This window comes from Cinclus cinclus, chromosome 3 (genome assembly GCF_963662255.1).
Source record: "Cinclus cinclus chromosome 3, bCinCin1.1, whole genome shotgun sequence".
Taxonomy (NCBI): Eukaryota; Metazoa; Chordata; class Aves; order Passeriformes; family Cinclidae; genus Cinclus; species Cinclus cinclus.
The window spans coordinates 64,964,802-64,987,448 of NC_085048.1; the positions used below are offsets into that span (position 1 = coordinate 64,964,802).

The 22,647-nt window shown below is 35.0% G+C and overlaps 1 protein-coding gene across 1 annotated transcript in view; it reads left to right on the plus strand.

Annotated features, from left to right (window-relative positions):
- ADGB (androglobin) overlaps nucleotides 1–22,647 on the plus strand; it is an 85,433-nt gene that overhangs the window by 155 nt on the left and 62,631 nt on the right. Inside the window, exons 2-8 of the mRNA XM_062489002.1 lie at nucleotides 2,951–3,043; nucleotides 5,292–5,363; nucleotides 6,669–6,857; nucleotides 9,560–9,699; nucleotides 10,990–11,076; nucleotides 12,610–12,821; nucleotides 22,429–22,523. Coding sequence (XP_062344986.1) covers nucleotides 2,951–3,043; nucleotides 5,292–5,363; nucleotides 6,669–6,857; nucleotides 9,560–9,699; nucleotides 10,990–11,076; nucleotides 12,610–12,821; nucleotides 22,429–22,523 — 888 coding nt within the window. The remainder of the gene's footprint in view (nucleotides 1–2,950; nucleotides 3,044–5,291; nucleotides 5,364–6,668; nucleotides 6,858–9,559; nucleotides 9,700–10,989; nucleotides 11,077–12,609; nucleotides 12,822–22,428; nucleotides 22,524–22,647) is intronic.

Genomic DNA, 22,647 nt, shown 5'->3' on the forward strand with positions numbered 1-22,647 from the left:
ATTTTTTTGTACTTGTATTTAATAAAGTATTTGTCACAACTTCAGAATAATGTGTTATTCTTAAATATATTAATTTTCAATCATATATTTTCAATATGTTTAAGTAGTTCCCTACTAAACTACAGTAATAAACTAGAAGTATTGTTTATTTGCTGCTTTTAAAATTAACCGTTAACATATCTGTGGGCATTAATGTGTGTACATTAATGGTTTAAAAAAAAGAATGCAACCCCCAAATCTATTTCATAGCATAACTAAAGCTGGGGATGAGGGAACAGCTGAACTGTTGTGGTGTCAGGCACTGACACACTCCTCAGGGCACTGCAGTTTCTGTGGGCTCAAAAGTTTTGATGCATCCATCTTTACTTTTGCAAAAATGGATTATGAGGTACTTTATTTTGTACACTGCACTTTCTGGACATGTGAAACACTGTCTGCAGTTCTATCATGTAGAGAATGATTCGAGGGAATATTTTCATTTTGAAGAAAGTAAGCACCTGCCAGATGCAGAAAAATTCCTGTTTTCCAGCTTGGGAATGAATTAAAAGTCACATGGATTTTTACTTCTTTAAACAGGTTATCATTGCAGAATGTATGGGTCTTTTATACAGAGTAGTATTAAACTTATTTCTTAAATAATTTCTTAAACTCAGCATTTTAAATTGAAATTTAAAATGCATTAAATACCATGCTCTATCATCTATTTTTCTGTGCAAATTCTGCATTGTTCATATATTTATTCTGAATGTGTCCTTGTGTACTATGTTTATGTTACCATATATATTTCTAGATTATTTTTTTCTTAGCCTAAGGTTGACTTTATTATACTGCTATGGGGCTAAAGTGTTTTGAGAGAAGGTCTACCTTCTGTACTGAATACTGCCATTAGCTTGTCAAGTAAATAATTTTCCTTCGTGTCCTTCTCCTGTTCCATTAACACATTTGGTGTCTTTGGGCTGTACTCAACATTTATCTAGCACTAGTTTGTCAGGTCTACCAGACATTATTATAGTACATAAAGTTCAAAATAACTATATCTGAAAACCTTTCTTCTATTTTAGCACAAGCATTGTTCTGAGTTGTTTCCTGGACTCTTCAGTTCTTTATCTACAAGCTGTATGAAACATTGCTCTTTTTACATGATTGAAGGAATTATATGTCAGTCACAGCAGATGAATTTTCTGATCTAAAGTATTTTGTAATGTGACCTCTTCTGATCCAAGCAGGCAGCCAGAATTCAACATCATATAGGTTATTTCAGTTGGAAACAAAATCAGTAATGTTATCCAGGACCTTTGAGTACACTTGGAACACAAATATGAACAGTCCTATTTTCTTGTGTGGGTAAAGAAATCAGCCTGAAGTGATCTCTTTCCTTGTAACACTGAAGGTCTCTTACCAAGCACCCGTACACAATGGCCTCTCTTAGAGCAGTGCACTGCGTTGCTGAGATTGTGTGTTTGACCTTGTCTTTGTCTTTTGTGCCTGTTTCTTCCATGTCCTTCCTGTAGAACTTGTGGTTGAGACTCCCGTCTTCAGAGCATGAACACCTGAGACTTGGCACTTGTCTCTTATAGCCACCTTAAATAAGACATCAGTTAAAACTTGATTTTTTCAACCAAGTTTAGCTAAACCTACAATATTCTTCTTCAAAGCATTTTTTTGCACTAGTAAGCCAAAGAAAGGTTGTATCTTTCCAGGCGTGTGGGTTTTTGTTGGTTTTTTTTTTTTTTCCCTCCTTTGCATAGTTTTGTATCATTCCCATCTGCCTCTTTTCTCTGGTTTATCTAGTGTTTAAAAGCTAATTTTTCCTGTTATGCCATGAAGTCGGGGTCAGATGTCTCTGAAAGCAGAATATAAACACTCTCAATACAGTTTGGTATGGTCCAGGTTCCAAGGCATTCTTTAAGATTTCAGAAAAAAAATTGGTATTCTTAAATAATTTCTTCCCTTCCCTCCCCTGCAGTTTATATTTTTTCCTTTAGGTACTGAAAGAGCTTGTTGCAGATTATTATGTTGAGAAAATTCACACGATGAAACAAACTAAAATTGTGGGGAAAAGATTATTTGGGAGTCTTTGGTTTGTGTTTGGTTTTTATGCATTTGTGATGTACTTTGGTTTGCCTTCTTTTAATCATTAGGGTCTTACAGTATAACAGATTTTTGTTCCCAGCAACTCTTCCTCTGCTCTGTGGAGTGCATTGTAGACTGATGTGAAACACACACGAATGTATAATATTCCTAAGAGCTGCTTAAAATCCAGGCACAAATAAAAGGCATAAACCATGTAACTGATTAGCTTCTCAGTCAGCACAACCTGGATTAGAGGCATTTCCTCATCCTACATTGTGCCACTAAGTAAACAGATATCACATATCCTGATGCTTCTGTGCACATGGAGGATAAGCATCACTTCAAAAATGTGTATTGAAAACCACATGAGCCTCTCTTTCTAATGGGCTAATCCATGCTGTCTAATTACAGTTCTCTCTGGTTTCTATAGCAGTACTAAATGCATGGAACATGCTTTTTTTTGTGTCTTAATAATTGCTGTAGATATTTACTTTCAGTCTTCAACATAAAAAGCAACAGAAGTTGAGTTAGAAAAAGTACATAGGATTAACTTTGTAGGAGATTAACTGACTTAAAAATTTAAGCTTTTTTGGAGATCTTTCTGAAAGGGGAAAAGAAAAAGAATTTCTAATAGATCTCTTAGGGAGTGCAGACCACATAAACTTCTCTGGACACTCTAAATGGCTTTTGTGCTGTATCTTCATCTTAAGGTTTGGGATTTTTTTGTTCAGTTGTAGATACTATTAGTTCTTTTTTATGTTATTCTGCTCCTTAACTGAATTATCCTGTGAACAATATATTATTTTAAATCTCATTGAAGATATAATACTATAATTATTAAAAGTGATCCATTTTTGTTCATGTATATCTTATGTAGCCTGGATTTGATGATCCTGAAGGGAAAATAAGGTTGCCAGCATCCTTAAAAGTGCATTCATGGAAACGTCCACAAGAGTTTTTAACAAAAGAGGTAAGAAACAAGCAAGGTCATGATGAAAAAATGCTAATTGCCTAACTTGTGAATAGTAGAGTGAAATTAGCAGAGGAAGTTAATTGAACAGGTAAAAGCCACTTGACCACACAGTCAGTCCTGTCCTGGAGACCAGTGTACATGAGGGGTCAGTGACCCATGTGACAGCTCACCTGTGCTGCAAACAGGGCTGGGCCCTGGGGCTGGAAACCGTGGGCCCACAGTGAGCTCACACAGCTGATGGTAATGGAGGAGTCTGCAGACAGCTCCTGCTCCTTACTGGCAATTACATCACCTGCATCTCCTTTATGTAACCACAGCAGCAAGCTCTTCACCGTCCTTTCATTTTACAACAGGAATTGCAGAGTGAGCAGAGTTGTTTTTTGTAAGGATATCCTTTCATAGCTCAAGTTGTGTCATAATGGATGGGATCTGCACAGACTGCTGCATAGATGAACCTGAAGTTTGCTTGATGCCACATAACAGGGGTTTCTCAGTGTCTTAAAGATTGTAAGAATACCTGTACTAACCCCATTCTTTACAGTTAGCTAGAAGAAGAGCATTCTCAATAATACTATACACAATCTGAGAGCCTTTATTAATGGGATAAGACCACCATGGACCAGCACTTCCTGGTGCAAAACATCATGGTAATGTATCCTCCCACATCTGCTTCACTTTTTAACTCCCATGGTCATTTGGAAGACAACTGGATAGAGAGATGCCTTTCTATTTTTCTTTGTGTTCTTTTTTTCTCATTTAAGAATTACTGTCATGGCAGAAAAGTTTCTGTGTGTTCCAGCTGGGACTTCTATTGAGAAGGTGTTTGAAGTATTGATATTTGTCATTAAACCATGAACTAACTTTACCAAAACTGCAGTACTATTTTTTGCTTCAATTATCATATTTTTCTGGGCTACACAGAGTACATGTCCGTGTCTTTGACAGTACTTGTCTGCAAGGTAACCATAAAATTTTTAAATTATGCATATCTGTTACTCAGTTTAATTGTAAAATTAATTGCAGAGAAAATAAACAGCCTCCCATTTCAAAGTTAGATGTTCTCCAATACTGTTACTAATCTAAGGGCTTATGTGATTTACTTCAGATGAAATACTGGAATTTTAAAGCACTTGGACCACCCTTCCAACTTTTTCAGCTTGTCAGTTTTCCTTTTGTCAGCTTGTCAGTTCCATTTTTTATTAACTAGACACTAAACAGATCTAAGTTTAATTTTTAATGGAGGAAGAGGGGGAGGTCAGAGGAGTAATTGACAAAATCAAAACGATTGGATCGGAAACGCTGCCAAAGTGCATAAACTGAGTGGAGGTATCTGCAAGATGAGGGCAAGAGAGCTGGCAGCCCAGAAGGTCATGGAGACATGTATCTGTATTAAAAATAGCTTTTAAAATCTATCTCTAGTGTACTATGAAGAAAGCATTTGTTTTTTTAGGACCTGATTAAAACTTTGATGCTTCCTTTGGTCCAACATATTTTGAATCAGTGAACAATGATTACCAGAGATTTTATATAAAAATTTATGAAAATGCCAAGAGACAAAGGGTTATTAAGAATTATTTGTTACCTCATATATTTTTAACCATAAAAGAAAGCATAAACAAGCTTATTTAGTGCAGTAAGCAAAGAATCAAGCAACAAACACCAATATGTGATGAGAGGCACAGTTACATTTAGTTCAGTAAACTGCTATCCTAGTCTGTTTTTGCTAAACTGCTTAAAAAAAGGAAATGGGCTGTGCAAGAAGGAAATAGTCATGAACACTATGTAATGCAGCAAAAGGTTTGATAAAGTCACTGATCAGAAAATACCACTGTCTGACTGACCACGGTCAAATAAATCCCTGTAAACCCTGGTGGGTGGCTAAGGAAATCTCAAAGTATGAGACAGTGTTATGATCATGATTTAAATGCAGAAGTGCAAATATCTTAAGAAATTGAGGGCATTTCAATTTAGTTATGTGATTATTCAACTTGATATTTTTTAAATCTCCTGGTAAAAATAATAATTATAAATTTTTAAGACTTCTCAACCTACATTTTAAGGAAGTTTTATTAGGAAATATCAAACCATTGGTATGTGACAAGTTGATCACTTCTAGATTTCAAATGTGTAATGAATATTTGCCAGATGTCCAACATTTGCATGTTCACTGCAGTTAAATATTAATGTTAATTTAATTTTTTCCAGATAATTTAGCTATGGACCTAACTAATTTACTTCCTATTAGGTTCCTGTGATAGTCCGAAATGAAACCTCATTTGACCTTGTTTCAGCAAATGAGCACATATTTCATTGTGAGGTAGGTGAACATTAATTAAAGACATTATTGTCCCTTTAAAAAAAATTAATTCATTTCTCTTATCTTTCTTTAACTTTTTGAATTTCGTTCCAAATTCCAACCAAGAAGAAATCAGTTGTGAGAAAATTTTTAAGTGGCAAAATAATGAAAGTGATAAAGTGGCAATAAATTATATAGATTATTACAATTAGCATTTACCTTTTTTAGAATTTGGAAAGTCCGTGACAGTAAGAGGTTCTTCCAGACTCTTAAAAAATATATATATATATGGAGTCTATGAACTAAGGTAATTACTACTGGATAATATTGTCTAAATAAAAGAGTAAATAAAGACTATGTTAGAAAGAATTATTCAAACTTTCTGGAAGTCATAGTGGGCTTGTATGTGTGTGCAAATGTCTGTGACTCAGACAGAGTTTTCCATCTCTCCAGAGTTGAATAAATGTTTACTGAATTTCTGCAAGTCATGGGAAAACATAAACCAGGTGGAACCAAGACATCCGAGTCCCTTACTGAATGTAATATTGCTTAATAATTTCTATTTCATTGAGTACATCAATGTAAATTCAAAATTAAGCACCAGAGATATAAGGGAGGAAACAGCTGAAGACAGGTCATGTAAATTTTGAAGTCTGCAAAACCACCAATTTATTTTAGGACATATTTCTTGGACCATCCATAGAACTACTAATTAATTTTAGGGAGAGTTTCATGTCATAAAAGAAACATTTTTTCATTCAGGTTTATATGAATAATTTTAACAGTTTGGTAATACTTGTAAAAGTATGGCATACATCAGAAATCTGCATATTTTAAAAATGCGTGCATAAAGCATGATCAGTTAAAGTTATTATTTTAAGTCTTAAAAATTACTAAGCACGTTTAATAATTTAGGATTTATTTTACTGAGTACAAATAATGACTTGAAGGCAATGACTTGATTTTTAGCAGCTGGCTTTTAATAAGCAATTAAACAAGTGACAACTCGCAGGTCTTGTAACATAATTGATTTTAAGATCATATTTTTTCATTTGTCTTTGTTAAATGATGAATACCTTCATTTTTACTGTGCCTTTACTTACTTTCATGAAGTCCTGTGTTATTGTAGATAGGTATTGTAATGAATTTAAGTGAAATTGTAACAGTGAAATTAATTTTTTCATTAAACCATAGCTAAATTTTTATGTCATTTTTTTATTTACAATAGGATCTGTTTTATTCTTTGATCATTATAATGTAACTTGACTTTTTTTCAAAAATATGTTACTGGAAAATATTTTTTTTTCTATTTTTCTCTTGTTTTAGCTGATGAGATGGATTGTAAGTGAAATCTATGCTCTCTGGAGGATATATAATGAAAGTTCTTCAAACAGTGAAACACCCACACTTGTTTGGAAACCTTGGGAACACATTTACGCCTTATGTAAAGCTACCAAGGAACATGTACCACTGTACAATAAATTTGGAAAATATGTATTGAAACTTTATTGGATGGTGAGTTGTTTCTTTCATCAATATAAAAAATAGGATGCAGCTAGCATGGCAAATTTTAATGGTTAGTGGACATATATTTTATTGAAAAAACCAAAATTATATTTTCATATTATTGAAAATATAATTTGAATTTTATTAATTTGAAAATATATTTTTTATATTATTGAAAAAGGAAATTTTTAGGAGTAGAAAATAGGACAAATTGTTGATGCTTGTTAATTAAAATGCCTCTTACAGTTAATGTGATTTTTGTACAACTTGTGGCTCAGTAACAGTGTTATTACTTGTTATTGCAAGGGCCATATTTTGTTTTTGTAGGTTTGATGCAAATACATAGTAGAGTCAGACATGTGGCCCACACCTCTGGTGTATTAGGCTATTAGGCTAAATTTCTTTTAATGTTTAAGTAATTCAGTCAGCTGATTTTACAGAGCTGTTTGTATCTAAGTGTATTTAAAGATAGTTAGATACTTTAAATGTGAGGACCATTTTCTGAAGATGTACTGATAAAACTGAAGTATCCCAAGGGTTTCTAAAGGTAACAGACAATAACTTCTTAACACATTTGGCAGTCAACAAGGAACACTTAATTGCATATTAAACCTGATTTTAATAAAGAAATTAATGACATATGGAAGAACTGACATCTAGAAGTTATCTATGTTGTTGGAGTTATTTCAGTTACATTTGTTACATTTCAGTTACATTTGGAAACAGAAAATGTCACAGCATGCTAAGACCTATAACTAACCCTATTAAACTTCCACTTGCCCAAAGTAGAAAATACTTTTGAGACAGTCAGTTTGAAACAAAATTTTGAAAGTGACCTTCCCTGTAAGGGGAACGCTTATCTGATTTACATGGCTGTGCTTTCCTCGTGCCTTATACTGCTTCCACATGTGAAATAAGTTCCTCATCAGAGGACATTATTATATGTGTGAATTTAATGCTATAGATACTATGTAGTCATGTGGCAAAAGACTATATTTTAAAGCATATCCAAGAGTGACCAGTATGCTTCATTTTCTTTGTCACTTTTGTCACTTTTTGTGACACTTATTTGTTTTTGTTTCTTTTTTTAATTTGGGCCTGTGTGTTTATTCAAATTTTTGCCTCTGGGTATGCAGGTGTATTTTACAAAAAGAAAGATGGGGGGGGGAAAAGGGTCGCATGTTGGAAGTTTATAGAAAATGTGCAAACAAAGAAAGACAAATATCAGAAGAGATAGAGGAGAAAGTTTTTTATATGAAAAAGTAGAAAATGAAATGAAAAAAGAAGGCAAAAGGTGGAAGAATAATGAACTGATTTCACTCATACTCCACATTGAGTCCTGAAGGTGTTGTTGTGCATGTTATCAAACCTGTGGACAGTAATTATTTTCACTTAATTGGCACAATATATAAATTCTACTCCAAATTCTACTTCCACTTTGCATTCCTGAGGTTTATTGAATTTCTTTCTGTAATTATTTCTTTTTCATCACTGTTTTCCATCTGTAGACCTGCGCCACTTTAAAAAAAAAACCTCTTTGGTTTCTTTTACTTTACTTGTCAACTTGTACTGTTCTTCCTAGTGAACTTCAGCAATTATTGGAAGAGGAGATGAATATGTGATCATATCACTTACTAGGTTCTTTTCAAACTAGGGAGGTCTAAATGATTTTTGGGGGGGTGTCACAAAATAGTTCTTATCCTAAAAAATATTAAATTCTTTTCTGCCTTTTTAATATCTTTGCCTTCTGGCCTAAATTAGTTTTCTCCTTAGACATACAGAATTCATAGCATTAATCAGCTGTCATATCAGCTTGAACCCATAGTTTAGTTGCAAGCAGAAAACAATAACTTTGCATATTATCTCTGATAACACATGGTGAGCACTTGAGTGATTTGGTCATTCTTTATCATTTTGTGCATGAATTAACAGAATTACTTGCTATTGGCCTACCTATTTTCTATTCTATCTTCAACGCTGGGAGACAGAGACTTTTATTTGGATAATGGGAGACAAAATTATTTTGTGGATTACTAGCTCAGCTTACTAATGAGGTATCTGGTATTGGAGATATCAGTACAGTACTTTGTCTTACCTGTTTGTTTCTTATACTGGAAACACAGGAATTTTGTGTATATATATATATTTATTTTTTAAAATTTTTTAAGTTTTTTTTTTTTACATTTCATCATTTTGTTCTGTTTAGTATAGTGTTTTATAAAATACTATTGTAATGTTTAACAGGAGACTAACTGCAGTCAACATCCCCAGGTAGTTTTTGGGAAGCAAGGGGGACTGCTTATATCACAAGTATTTTCCAGATTGAGACCTGAAGAGGCTGCTGTCTTAGTGAAGCCTTTTTTAAATCATTACTGTTTCTCAGACATCTGTCATGGCAGCTGAAGAAGCAGCAGTGAATGTGTGCACATGATGTACTACACATATGAGATTAAATACATTTGGAAATAATGGCAATTAGATTAATCTCTGAAACAAATAAGTCAAAGCAGTAATAAAATGCTATGAATGCTGTTTCCATGTCTGTCATATATTATGTGAGAACTTATTTTAAAGCCATCTGTGATATAAATCAAGTTACAGTAGCATTGGGTTCTTGGGAAAACATTTAAAGTTCTCTTACATATTCTTCACTTGTCAGGCCACAAACTAATTTTTCTTCTTTCTGCTTTCTGCCCCTTCCCCTCTCACAGGGGTGTTGGAGAAAGATCATTGTGGATGACACTATGCCTTTCAATGAGGAGGAGAATTTGTTATTACCAGCTACAACCTGCCAAAATGAACTTTGGCCAATGTTGCTGTCTAAAGCTCTCATTAAGTTAGCAACTACTAGGTATGTTTTGTCATCTCATTTTAGGTTTGTTTTGTGAAGTCATGTGGTAATAGCAAAAAGTTGATTTAGTATACATAGGAGAGATATTTTGCAAACATTTTGTAATGACAATTATACGCTTCCAAATATTGACGCTGTAAATCAGTAAAACAAAATCCTCTATAGCTACAGGAGGTGCAGGGTTTCCTCTTTAGATGTGTTTGTAAATATATTGACAGAAAACTTATAAAGAAACTGGAATACTCTCGTTATTTGCTTCATTTGCTTGACATTATTCTTGAAAACTTCACATGTGGCTTTCTGCCAAACAGAAGTACCTGTGAACTCTTAATGAAATTGTTATTGTCAGCCTTTACCAGTATTGAAATACAATACAATACTCAATATACAAATAATACAATACAATACTCAATTAAAATACAATGCCACACTCAACCAATATTGAAAGTGGAGTTGTGTGAGCTGCTTTTGATACCTTTGCTATAGTTGTGTTGTTTTGTGATCTAGGAAAGTGATCTACTTCCCTAGAACTGACCGGAAAAGTAGAAGTGGCTTATGATGCAGTGATTGATAATTATGGCTACAGGTTCCTTTAGAATAAGCAAGGAATAACAGGAGTTTAATTGAATAAGCTCGAGAAAGTAATTCAAAATACACATCTGGGTAGTGAAGATTCCCTGTTCTCGTCATAGCAAGTTATGTTTGTCAGAAGAATCATCTAAAATATGTTTACACAGGAGCTGCCTGTTAGCAGCTCTGTTTGCAGGAATGTGATGGAAATACTGCATTTCTCCAGAACAAAATGGTTAGCCATACAAGTGCTGGTATCTTTGGCCTTGGTCCTCTCAGGAAACCTCTCCAGGGAGTAGTAGAGTGTCAGTTTGAAAGAGTGAACTTTGCTACAGTGGAAGTAGAACCAACTTGTTCAGAATAACCTGGGAATTAGAGAAGCTGCTTAGGAAATGGAAGTTGTAGAATCATAACTCTGTTTAGCACAAGGGATTTCAAACTCACATCTCCAACCCTACAACTGTGTGCAAGTATACATGGTATGCTTGCTAACAAAGTTGAAAAGAATGCCATTGTACCAGAGGGAGCACTAAAATAATGGCCCTGATGCAAAGGCATTGACTTTGTGGGGAAGTAGTCAGCAGTGGTTTGGAAAACTAAAATTTCAAGTAATGACTTGTTTTTTGTTCTATTCTGTGTGTGGTAGACAGCAATGTAGACTGTAGAGTTTACTGTAGTTGGTTACATTATAATTGTAAAATGTCTGCTTTTGTCTTACAGTATACATGAAACTAGAAAAAGAGAGATGGAGGAATTTACAGTTCTACAAACACTGACTGGATGGATACCAGAAGTTATTCCTCTCCAGTAAATTCTTCTGTTTAACAATTTATGTGTTAGTTGTTGAATATTTAGTTCTATAAGGCATTATGAAAAATAAAGCTGAGCCCTAAAAGTCCTTCACCATCAATTTTGGAAAGTTAATGGTTTATAATTCAGGCGCTTGGGAAATGTACCTTTGAGAAATGCAATTTTATTGTGTTTTCTTTTGTAAGTCATACAGTTTCTTCTAAAGCTATTTAGCATGTTGATGCCAACTCTTTATAAAGTTAATTTAACTAATATTAAACAGTGTGATGAAAACAAGGTTAAAGAAATCTATGTTTCCTTTAGTATGCAGTTAAAAAATGTCTACTGATAATAATTTTACATCTGAATATACCATAGAAAGTATGTCATGAAAATGGAAGTAATCAATGTCAGCTTGGTGTTTCCACTCTTTAAATTGTAAGAGTTGGCAGACTTTTAGTTTCAACCAAAAATAGTGCTTCCTACCTACAATAACATTTTTATTGTTTCCTATGTGTTTTATGTTCATTTTGTATTTTGAAAGACATTGTGACTTTTCAGCTTGACATTCCTTTTAATAAACAAATTACCCAGATACTGATACTGAATATTTAGATTTTTTTTTTAAATTACACAATTCTGCCTTTTGATATATATATTCAAATGAATATATAGACAACAAATAGTTATGGTTTATATATAGTTTACTTAGATATAATTGTTTATTTATAACCATATTTCACTATCAAATAATTTCAGTGAAAGAATATTTTATTCCATTTTTCTGTAATTTTTATGTCTCAACCTATGCTTGCAATTTAGGTTTTTGATTTATTTGTGTCCTATGGTAGTATGTATGTAGTTCATGGACTTAAAAATCTAAGTAGCCTGAATTTTATTTCTTTCTATAGTTAGTTTTAGAACTTCAACAACAAAAACAGTATTCACTTATTACAAATACATTGTATCATGGAATATGAAAATGTGAATACTACAATCTTTGGAAAAGTACTAGAAGATGACTTTAGCTCATTTTACAATCACTTATTTTGTTGTTTAAAAGAAGTTGAATTCAGTTAGTTTGCATGAAGCTCATTAATGACCATATTTGAGATTATTTCTGGACTCACTGAGTTTCTGTGGAAAACCAACATGACTGCAACTCTTATGTCACATTAAAAACTTTCCAGTTTGGAAGTACCTTTGAGAAGCTTTTTAATATACAGACCTAGAATCACAGTATATGTTGTAGTTGTCAAGTGATCTGCAAGTTTCTTTGCCACAACTTGTATCTGCTAAAAATCTTGAGAAAGGATGCTTTATTTGTATGCATCTCTAACCACCATCTCTTTTTTTATGGGTCTTTCCATAAACTGTCTCAACAAATATTTCTGCTACAGAGTGTGTTTTATCTACTAAAATAGCCTAGTAGCATTTTTTAAAGTTGGACTGTCAGTTGTGATATAGTGCTGTATTAGTGAAAATCACACTTTTACCTCTTATTGGAAACATCCCTACCATTGACATACACATTTGTGTTTTCTCTTAAAGGCCTGAATACTTGGACAAAGTTTGGGGCTTTTTGAAGGAGATTGTGCCAGAATTCAAGATGCCAGAGAAGAAGGCTCCAGAATTTGAGATTATTGAGGATGACACAAAATCTCAAGAGACCAAAGACTCAGAGTTAAAAAGTCGAGATTCATCTATGAGTAAGCCGTTAGATGTAACTGAGAAAGCAGAGTCAGCCAATAAAGTTACCAAAGGTCTGTAATTTTACTTAGTCTAATCCTTGTAGGCCAAGCATAAATAAGGTTAACGTAATTTCTGTTTCAAATAAATATATTTTGCATATATTGCCATATACAACTTTGTGGGTTTGTTGTTTCACTGAACATGTTGCAGTGATGTAAATTCAAAATATTTTTGTTTTAGCTAAAGATCTCATTGGAAGCAGTACTCGTCTGTTATTTTATAAAAATAGGTTCACTTTCTGGCAGAGATTTTTTCAGCTTCATGTCACAGCCATTTCTTTGAAGTCTGGTTTGTTGCAGAGTGATACCAATCAGAGGGGTTACAGTTTCTCCAAAGGTAACACTGCTCTGACCATCAATTAATAATGCATTTCATATTGGGTGTTGTAAAGTGTGATTACATACAGGGTTGTGACAAATATATTTTAACATCTATCTGCATTTCTATTTATTGCAACTTTTCTGTTATGCCACTAGGTATAGACAATAATTTTCTTCAAGAGCTGCTAATCCTATTTACATTTAAATGAAAAGACTTAGATTTAGAAACTTGTTTGTTCAAGTATATTGTTCTTCATTGTTTTTATTTGAGACTTGAGTTTTTAGTTGCTGTTTTTAACTTGAAGGCATGGGTGCAATTTCACAACACTTCTCATGTCTTTGGAGAGTACAGATTATAGGCTGAAATTTCTATTTCTTCCTAGATTTTTGGAAAAATCTTTGATTTCCTCATTTTGAATCCCAAATACTGTGTCCCAATGTTCAAAATGTTATAAAAGTCTTAGAAGTTACCTGGCTAAAGTAGTATTCTCTCTTCTTAGGAAATCCTGATATCATTTTGACCCATCCATCAGTGTGGTAGATATTTCAGAGTTTGGAATGGATGTGTTACTGGGAACAGTGCTGTTGTTCATTCAACAGGGTGCTGTAATTTTTTTCCCTGAAAACTAAGTAAATTTATTCCTGCCTAAGACTTAAAAATTCTATTAGTAACTGAAATACCTAAGAATCTGGGAACCATTACCACTGTAATCTCCAACTCTGAGGCTAAAAGCTTTGTTCAGATGTTCTGTTGATATTTGGGATTAATGTTTGAATGACACAGAGCCATCCATGTCACCATGAGAGATAAGGACCTGGGGGCCTTGGTGGACAACAAGCTGTCCCTGAGTCAGCATTGTGCCCTGGGGGTCAAGAAGGCCAATGATGTCCTGAGATGTATTTGGAAAAGCATAGCCATCAGGTCGAGGGAGCTGATCCTGCCCCTTTACCCAGTCTGCATCTGAAATGCTGTGTCCAGTTCTGGGCTCTACAGCACATTAGAGAAATGGAGCTCCTGAGTGAGTCCAGCAGAAAGGGCAATGAAGATGACTGGGAGATTGGAGCATCTCTTACGAGGAAAGGCTGAGGAAGCTGGACCTGTTCAGCTTTGAGAAGAGACAGCTGAGAGGGGACCCCATCAGTGTGTATAAGCATCTAAAAGGTGGGTTCCAAGAAGATGAAGCCAGGCTCTGCTCCATGGTGCTGAGCAGTAGGAAAAAAGGTAATGGGCAGAAACTGGTACACAGGAAGCTTCACCTGAATATGAGGAAGAACTTCTTTACTGTGTGAGTGACTGAGCAGTGGAACACATTGCCCAGAGAGGTTGTAGATTCTCCCTCACTGGGAATGGCCTTGAAGCAGAGATACTCAAGAATTGTCTGGATGCAATCCTGTGCCATGTGCTCTAGTATGACCCTGGTGGAGCAGGAAGGTCAGACCAGATGACCCACTGTGGTACCTTTCAATCTGGACCATTCAGTGATTCTGCGAAGCTGTGTTGTGCAGTTGACGCAAAGGAAGGAAGGAATGCCATCCAAAAGGACTTGGATGAACTTGAGAATTGGACCCATGAGGATCTAATGAGGTTCAGAAACACCAAGTGCAAGGTGCTGCACCTGGATTGAGACAATCTGAGGCATGAATACAGACTGGAAGAAGAGCTGAGAACAGCCCTGTGGAGAAGATTCCTGTGGGAATTCTGGTGGATGAGAGGCAGTACATGAGCAAACAGTGTGTGCTCATAGCCCAGAAAGGCAATTGTATTCTAGGCTGCATCCAAAGCAGTGTGGCCAGCAGGATGAGGAAGATGAGTCTCCCCCTCTTCTCGACTCTTGTGAGATCCAAACCTGGAGTGCAACATCCAGCTCTGGGGGTCCCAACACAAGAAAGATATGGACCTGTTGGAACAAGTCTAGAGGAGAGACACTAAGATGATCAGAGGGCTGGAGAACCTTTCCTATGAAGGCAGTCAGGGAGCTGGGATTGTTCAGCCTAGAGGCTTTGGGGAGACCTTAGAACACCTTCCTGTACCTAAAAAGGGGGGCTACCAGAGAGCTGGAGGCTTTTACAAGAGCATAGAGTGCTAAAACAAAGGTGAATGGCTTTTAACTCACAGGGGGCAGGTATGGGTGGAATATTAGAATAAAATTCTTTCTGAGGATAGTGAGTTCCTGACACAGGTTCCTCAAAATAGTTGTGTTTTTTTTTAATTACTGATGCATGAGAACAAAGACATGAAGAAAATATTTGACACAGTGCCGGAAATACAATGATTTCTTACATTGTAGTACGGACATAAAAGTTTTGCAATAACCAAAAGGTGGGACTGAAGCCTTCCTAGCTCCTTCTCAGTAAATCTTCATTTACATCTTAAGGACTACTTTTTATTTTTATTTTAATTAAATTACATTGTTTATTTATTGCCCCTCATCTCTTGACTTCAAAGAGTTTGTGGTTGATTATTTTTAAAATTTATCTAAAATCTTATTAAATCATTTACACTTTATGCCTTTTGATGACTGGAAGTTTTTATCTGAGAAAAAAAACATAATCTTTATTTTGCTTAATAGAAAAAGCAGAGCAGAAAAAAGTAGGAAAGAAAAGAAAAGGAGGAGAGAAAGAAAAAAGCAAGGTAGCACTTCAGTCTCCAGAAAAGTTGGCAAAAGCCCAAGGCCTTCAGGACTTAACTGAAAGTAAGTCCTATTGTTTCGAAGCTAAAAATATAGGCAGGAGTTATATGTAAAGCAAAAGGCCTTTTTAAAATTTGGTTTTGAACTTAAGTAGGGGGAGTTTATATTTACTTTTTTATTTTGTTTAAATTGTAGTTATTTATAGCTCACATTACACGTTGAAGTAATTCTAGTGTAATCTGCAACATAGATTAAGAATAAATAGTATATTGTAGTACTATGTTTTAGTGGCAAATTGTCTTAGAGTTCTGTGTTCAAAAAGCAGCATTCCTTCCTCTTTTGTAGTTTATTTATTAAATATCCATTTAATACACAAAATTGCAATTGGAAAAAGCAGGAATGCTTCTTGGTCAAAGGGCAGGGCAGCTGGGGGGGAGGGGGAGGGCAAGAATATTTGTTAGAATTCAATCCATTATGTAAATCTTAATTTTTTAAAAAATGTTTGTCCAAGAAATACATAGTGATGAATTTAATTCCTCTATTGATATATTCATAAGAGCATAAAAATGAAATTCTTGCTTTGTGCATTTATATTTAATGTTAAAAAAAAAACCTCAAGAAAATACATTTTAAACAAACCACAAGTAAATACTAATCAGCTAAACAATCAACTAAGATATCTCAAATTTACTAGCACAAACTATTCAAGATCTTCGCAAATGCACAGTAAGCTCAAATGCTCTTGGCTTTGCATATGTTTGGATACATGGGGCATTTCCATGTGACTAGCAGCAAAAAACAGTAATTAACTGGAATAACTTGCAGGCACAAATCAGTAGGTGAGAATAGGCAGAACTTTTTCCTAAGGGAAATAACTGCAAAGTAAAAATGAAATTTACTACATAAATGGTATCCCTGCTTCTTGATTTGAATCCTGATCAAAGTTAGTGATTTAAGTAATTTTAAACTACAGCAAACCAAGATTGTGGTTTGTCATCAGCAAATATATATGTTTAAGTACCACTAAATGAGTTAAACAGCAGTAAATTTTAAAATATATTGCAGGAATGTAGCTGGCTTTAGCCTAGCAGGTGTAGAATAGGAAATGGGGTGTTTCATGTGGATATAAGTAATGTGACTAACTAGTACTCAAGCATGTCATGTAGAAAAGAAAGCAAAAGGTAAGCAAAAGGATCCAAGATATTCTAGAAATTGTGCAAAATGAGTGAAATAGCATTTAAAAAAAGAGACAATGCTTTCATATGAAAAAACGACATGATATATCGATCTTTATTCTGCCGTTTAAAGCACAGTTTATGTTTTTTTCTGAAAAAAAATTAGTGTTCTGTGAAGAGGTTATTTAGAAAGATTATTTATTCAAGGCTCAAGTACAATGATCAGAGAACTCTTTTATCTTAAGTTTGAACTAGAAAATACTTTTGGAGAAGAGTAAGAGGTAGGTATCTCTATACTAACAGAGCAAATTTATGATTTTTAGACTGTAAGGAGGAAAAGAGGAATTGCAGTTTGAAATAACACTGAATTATGATGCATTTTTGTTTTGAGAGTGTAGACAAAAGAGGGAAATCTTGCAGGCTTTATGAGACACATGGTCTGCAGAGTGGCCCAGGACATCAGAACCACTGTTGTGCTTAAAATAACATCTGACACTAGGTCTTGATTCAGAGGCAGTAGTTGTAAAAATTGTTCTGGTGGAATTTTGTAGCAGTGACTTTACTTAATGCAGCAATATGTTTTTAAACCTTTTTTTTTTTGTTGTTGTTGTTGTTGTTTTTTGTTTTGTTTTGTTTTTTCATTTTAAAAGTGTTTCATTCCCAGCATGATAAAAGTGCTTTTTTTCCCCCTCCTGCAAGCTTTCCCTCTACCTGTTGACTGTTGACTTCAAGGAAATTTTTCATCTTTGTGATAAATAGGGACTATTTCTAAAGAGATATTTAACTACTCCAAATATTATTTATATTTGACTTTTAAAGTGGCAAAACCTTCTGTATTCATTGCACTTTATACTCACAACCTTCTTATTTATGACACATTGAAGTACCAGTTACTTCTAAATACTTGGAGACTTCTCTTACAGGCTTTTGATTTTTTGTTGGCTGTAATGCTGTGGTGAGTTGATGCTGTCTGGCAGCTAAGCTGCCACTCATCTACCTGCTCACTCCCCACAGTGGGATGGGGCAGAGAATTAGGACTGAACCCTTTGCCCACGCCCAGTGCTCTTGCTGGGGTAGTGGAATGAGAAACAGAAGATTTATTAGTGTGAGAGCTCATCTCAGCAGTCACTGGTGTACTGGTGTGTTACCTCCAGTGTTTTGGTTCACGTCTCTAAAAAAGAACCACAAGGGCTGCCCCGATGAAAGCTCAATCCCAGCCAGATCCAATACAAACATATGCAGCTCTGAACCACTTGCACGGTCAGACCAAAGCTTACTGCACCCCACAAATGCAGTATGAGTTGCAGGATCACTGGAGCACTGAACTTGTTTCTCTATTCATCCAGTTGTGTGGATCCAGCTGAGTAATAGGCCCTTACCATGGTCAGTCCAAACTCTTCCTGAGAGCAACCAACTCTTTGGTCCTTTGGCTTATCAGTCAGCCAGTCTTTGGGAAGTTTTGGCAGACAATATATTCCTACTTGACCCATTGTAGCATACCAATCTGCACTCTTCCACTCAGCAGCTTTTTCTTCTGGTAACAAACCTTTCGTACTTAGGGCATCCCACTTTTTTATCAGCAGTTTTTAAAATGAAATTATATGAAATGAGATGAAGTACTGTGAGGTGAGGGTCTGAAGTGATTCAGGGTCCCCAGGCAGGTGCAAAGGTGAGCTGCTATATTGTAAAAACCAGGCCTTTTTAAGCAGTCAGGCCTTTATCAGTTACATTACAAACATAGTTCAACCAACCACCATATTCCACAATGTGAACATGCGATGGTAACATAACTTGTTTTTCTACCTCTTATTCAGCTGAGTCACTTTCCCACAGTCCTTTCTTGCTTAGCCAAAGTAGCAGACCTGAGCCATGATTTTACAAGGTCTTCCCTTTGTAAGATTCTACCTATATGCAACAAGGTACTCGGTCACCTCGTTCCTATAAAGAATCACTGCTTTGCTTTTATTTAGATTTCCAAACTTCTGAGCTTCTTAATAATTTCTGAACTGCTGGAAAGGGACCACTATTCCATTTGAAAGGGCACTAGCTAGTAATTCGGGAGTTTGTTCTACAAATCAACCATGTATTTTGCTAATCTCATTGTGCCTTGATACAAATTCTGTAACTAAAGATAATATTTTCTATGTCACAGAAGTATTGAGATTATTATTATACTTAGAAGTTTTTGAAATCAAACAAGTAGGTCTGTAGAGTCAGTGAGATAAATGTCACATAACTGTAATGTTCTTATTTTTATTTTCCTATTCAAGAGTTTTCATTTGCAAGATGGATTGAAGCCAATTGTTTTGGTTTTTCAAGTGTATATCATCATTCTGCGATATTTATGTCAATTCTAAAGAGCACACAGGTTATTTTTCTGAAAACTAAAAAATACCTTCCATTAAGCAAAGCTAATCCATGCCTATCACAAGAGCAGAAGTTAACATCTGAGCTGCACACCTGATGATCAGGATCTTGAAAGCCAACTGATGTGTTTTCACAGAATGGTTTGGGTTGGAATGTACTTTAAAGATCATCTAGTTCCAACCCTCCTCCATGGGCAAGGACATCTTCCACTAGGCCCCATTTCTTACAGCCCCAACACCCCTGCCACCCTGCCCCATGCAGCCTGGCCTGGGCACATCCAGGGATGGGACATCCACAGCTTCTCTGAGCAACCTATTCTGGTGCTTCAACATCCTCACAGTAAAGAATTTTCTTTTTACATCTAAGCCCTCTGAAAGAGGTGTCAGTTAGAACAATTGCCCCTTGTTCTATCACTCCATGGCCTGAAGAATCTCTCTTCATCTTTCTTGTAAGCTCCTCTTTAGATACTGGAAGTACAACACAAACTTTTTGAGCCCATCTTCATCAGAGACATTCCCCAGCCCTCAGATCACCTTTGTGGTCTTCATCTGACATCATTACTCCTTGGAAAGTTAAACTACACCATCATCTCTTGTTTGAAAGATAAATATTTAAAAGAAACATTAAGAGTGAGAAAATTTTTTGCTAGTCACATGCAAAACATATGATAAACAAAAACAGCTAAGATGTATTAAAACAAACAATTTTAATTCCTGGCCTTTTTTTTTTTTAAGAGGTTGGATGTGTATTTTACATGGATCAATTAAAATCTTGCTTTCCCTTCTCAAAGGGACTGAAGCATTTGTTCTGGTTGTTTGGTATTCATTCTCTGTAAATGATTTTGCAAATCTTCAAGTGTGAAATCCAATTGTTACATGGATTCAGAATTTTTTAACAAAGTACTGCAGAATTTTTATATCTACACTGATTGATAGAAATAATAGGCTTTGCTGAATCTGTTTTGTTGTACTATATATGATAACATTTTTGTATCTAATAATGCAATTTTATCAAGGCTATCAGTTTTAACCAGTTTCCCCAAATGCTGAATCCACACTAATCATCATTACACTTAATGCCAAATAATTTGCATACATCATCCTCATTTTATGAACAGAAAAAAGATCAAATAATATGTAATTTTTAAAGCTACTGGCATAATGTGCTAATATTGTTATAGTATTATTAAAGTGGATACGATATGCCTGGTTAATCATTTGCATGCTCTAATAATTTGTTCATTGCTGTTTATTGCCTGCCTTGCAAACATTTTCTTTCACAACCCATCTGGACTGTGTATGACAGCTTTACATTCCACCTGGTATTTGATTAAATACTTTTATTTGAGAAATACTTCTCACATGCAATGAGATTGGTATGGCTTTTGGCACATACTGTTCTGTAGTGTGCAGGACATGATAGCTAATATTGCTGTGTTTGTAATAGATCGGATATGTAGGTAAGGACTGAGATTAAAGTTAATTATAGCCTTGCTTTTGAATAAGTTGAAACCCACAACTAACACAACAGCTGTAGTTCACACGGGAATCGCAAGTATAGAGTGAGAAAAACCAAGAATCCATTGGAAAGTACTCTTATTTGACTTTAGCTTATATTTAATTGGGTAATTGAATTGCTGAAAGAATATATAAGATGCAAAGATATTTTACTTTGAGAATAAAATGTTGCTTATCCTCTAAATAAATAGATTTTAGGTCTGATAAATCTTATTTTCCAGACACTTGCCTGTTTATATGTAGATAGCTTTGTTTTATTTAATTTCACAGAAAATGCCTATTCTTAATGCAACTTCCAGTTGAATATTTACTAAAGAGAGGAAGCAATTTTCCTATATCTGAGATGAAGCTGAAGGGAACAATGACAGACACAGATAATTTTACTGGAGTGTTAGATGGGGATAGAATCATAGAATCATTTAGGTTTAAAAAGACCTCTAAGTTCATTGAATCCAGCTGTTAACCTAGCCCAAGCCCACCACTAAACCATGTTCCTAAATGCTAAATGTACACATCTTTTAAATACCTCCTGGAATAATGGCTCAACTACTTCCTTGGGCAGCCTGTTCCAATGATAAACAACCTTTTCTGTGAAGAAATTTTTCCTAAAAAAAAGCATCGTGATGAAAAACAGGTGTCACAACCTGTGTACTGAAATATTGTCTCCAAGTTTTTTGAGATAACTATGGAAAAGTAGAGAGCAATAGATATCTTTCTTTTTGAGATGTCTTTTTGGTAGAACCAGAGACGTATATTCCAAGTATTATCTTTTAGATTTTTAATTTCCCTTCAGCTTGAATGAACTGACTGTCAGACATCCTTGGCTTCTCTTCATCATTCAGGAATTAGCAATGGCTTCTTTCACAGATAAGAGTAGGAGATGGCCATATAGTTGCCAGGTACAACAGATTTCTGGGGTTAACAAAGTGAATGTGCCCCTGTTTCTATTCCTTGCCTACAGGAGAATTTCAGGCAAAAAAGCTTCTATAACGTATGTGGGTTAAGAGCTTCATACTTTCTGAGGCAGCCATCAATTCCTCCATTTTTTCATCTGCTTGATAGAAATGAGACCAGTAATCCTGGTTTACAGGCCCTGTGTTTCTCAAATTACTTATCTCGGTCTCCATATCCCTTGGCAGCAGTGGCCAGAGCTCTGGCTTTGTATCCTTTTGTTGGGAAGATCAAATTTTGCCTTCACTGGTGAGAAGCATTTAACTATTACTGACCAATCAGGATGTTTTTACTTCATCTACACAGATTATGTGTATTATTTTCTTTATGCTAGTATCTAAAATTTGAAGTAAAACAAGGCAATAATGTTGAAAGCTACCTATGACCTGTCATATTTTAAAATTGTATTTTCTAGAGCTCATTTATGTAAAATAAGTAGAACATGCAAATGCTGTTGATGGTTTAAATGAGATGTTTTTTCCCATCCCTGTCTTCTTTTCAAGGTGCATTACAATGAGCTCTTCTTTTGAATAAAATAAAAGTCGAAGAAAATAGTAACAAAAATAAGGCAGCGAAAACACAATAACTTAGTGTGAGATACAGCTACATTTTTTTACTGTTTACCTTGTTCTAAAGCATTTTGATGTTTTCTGTGTAGAATCACCCACACCAACCCAGCCAGAAATGGTCGTGTATGCTGGCTGTACACCGCTGCATTTGTTTGAAGAGGATATTTTTTTATTAACACGAATGGTAAGATTCTGCATTCTCAGGACAGGAAAGCATTACTTATTTTGTTATCAGGGTGTTTACTTTTGTTGCAACACTGTTGAACAAAAAGAATACAATTAGCACAGTGAAACAGTTATTATATGAT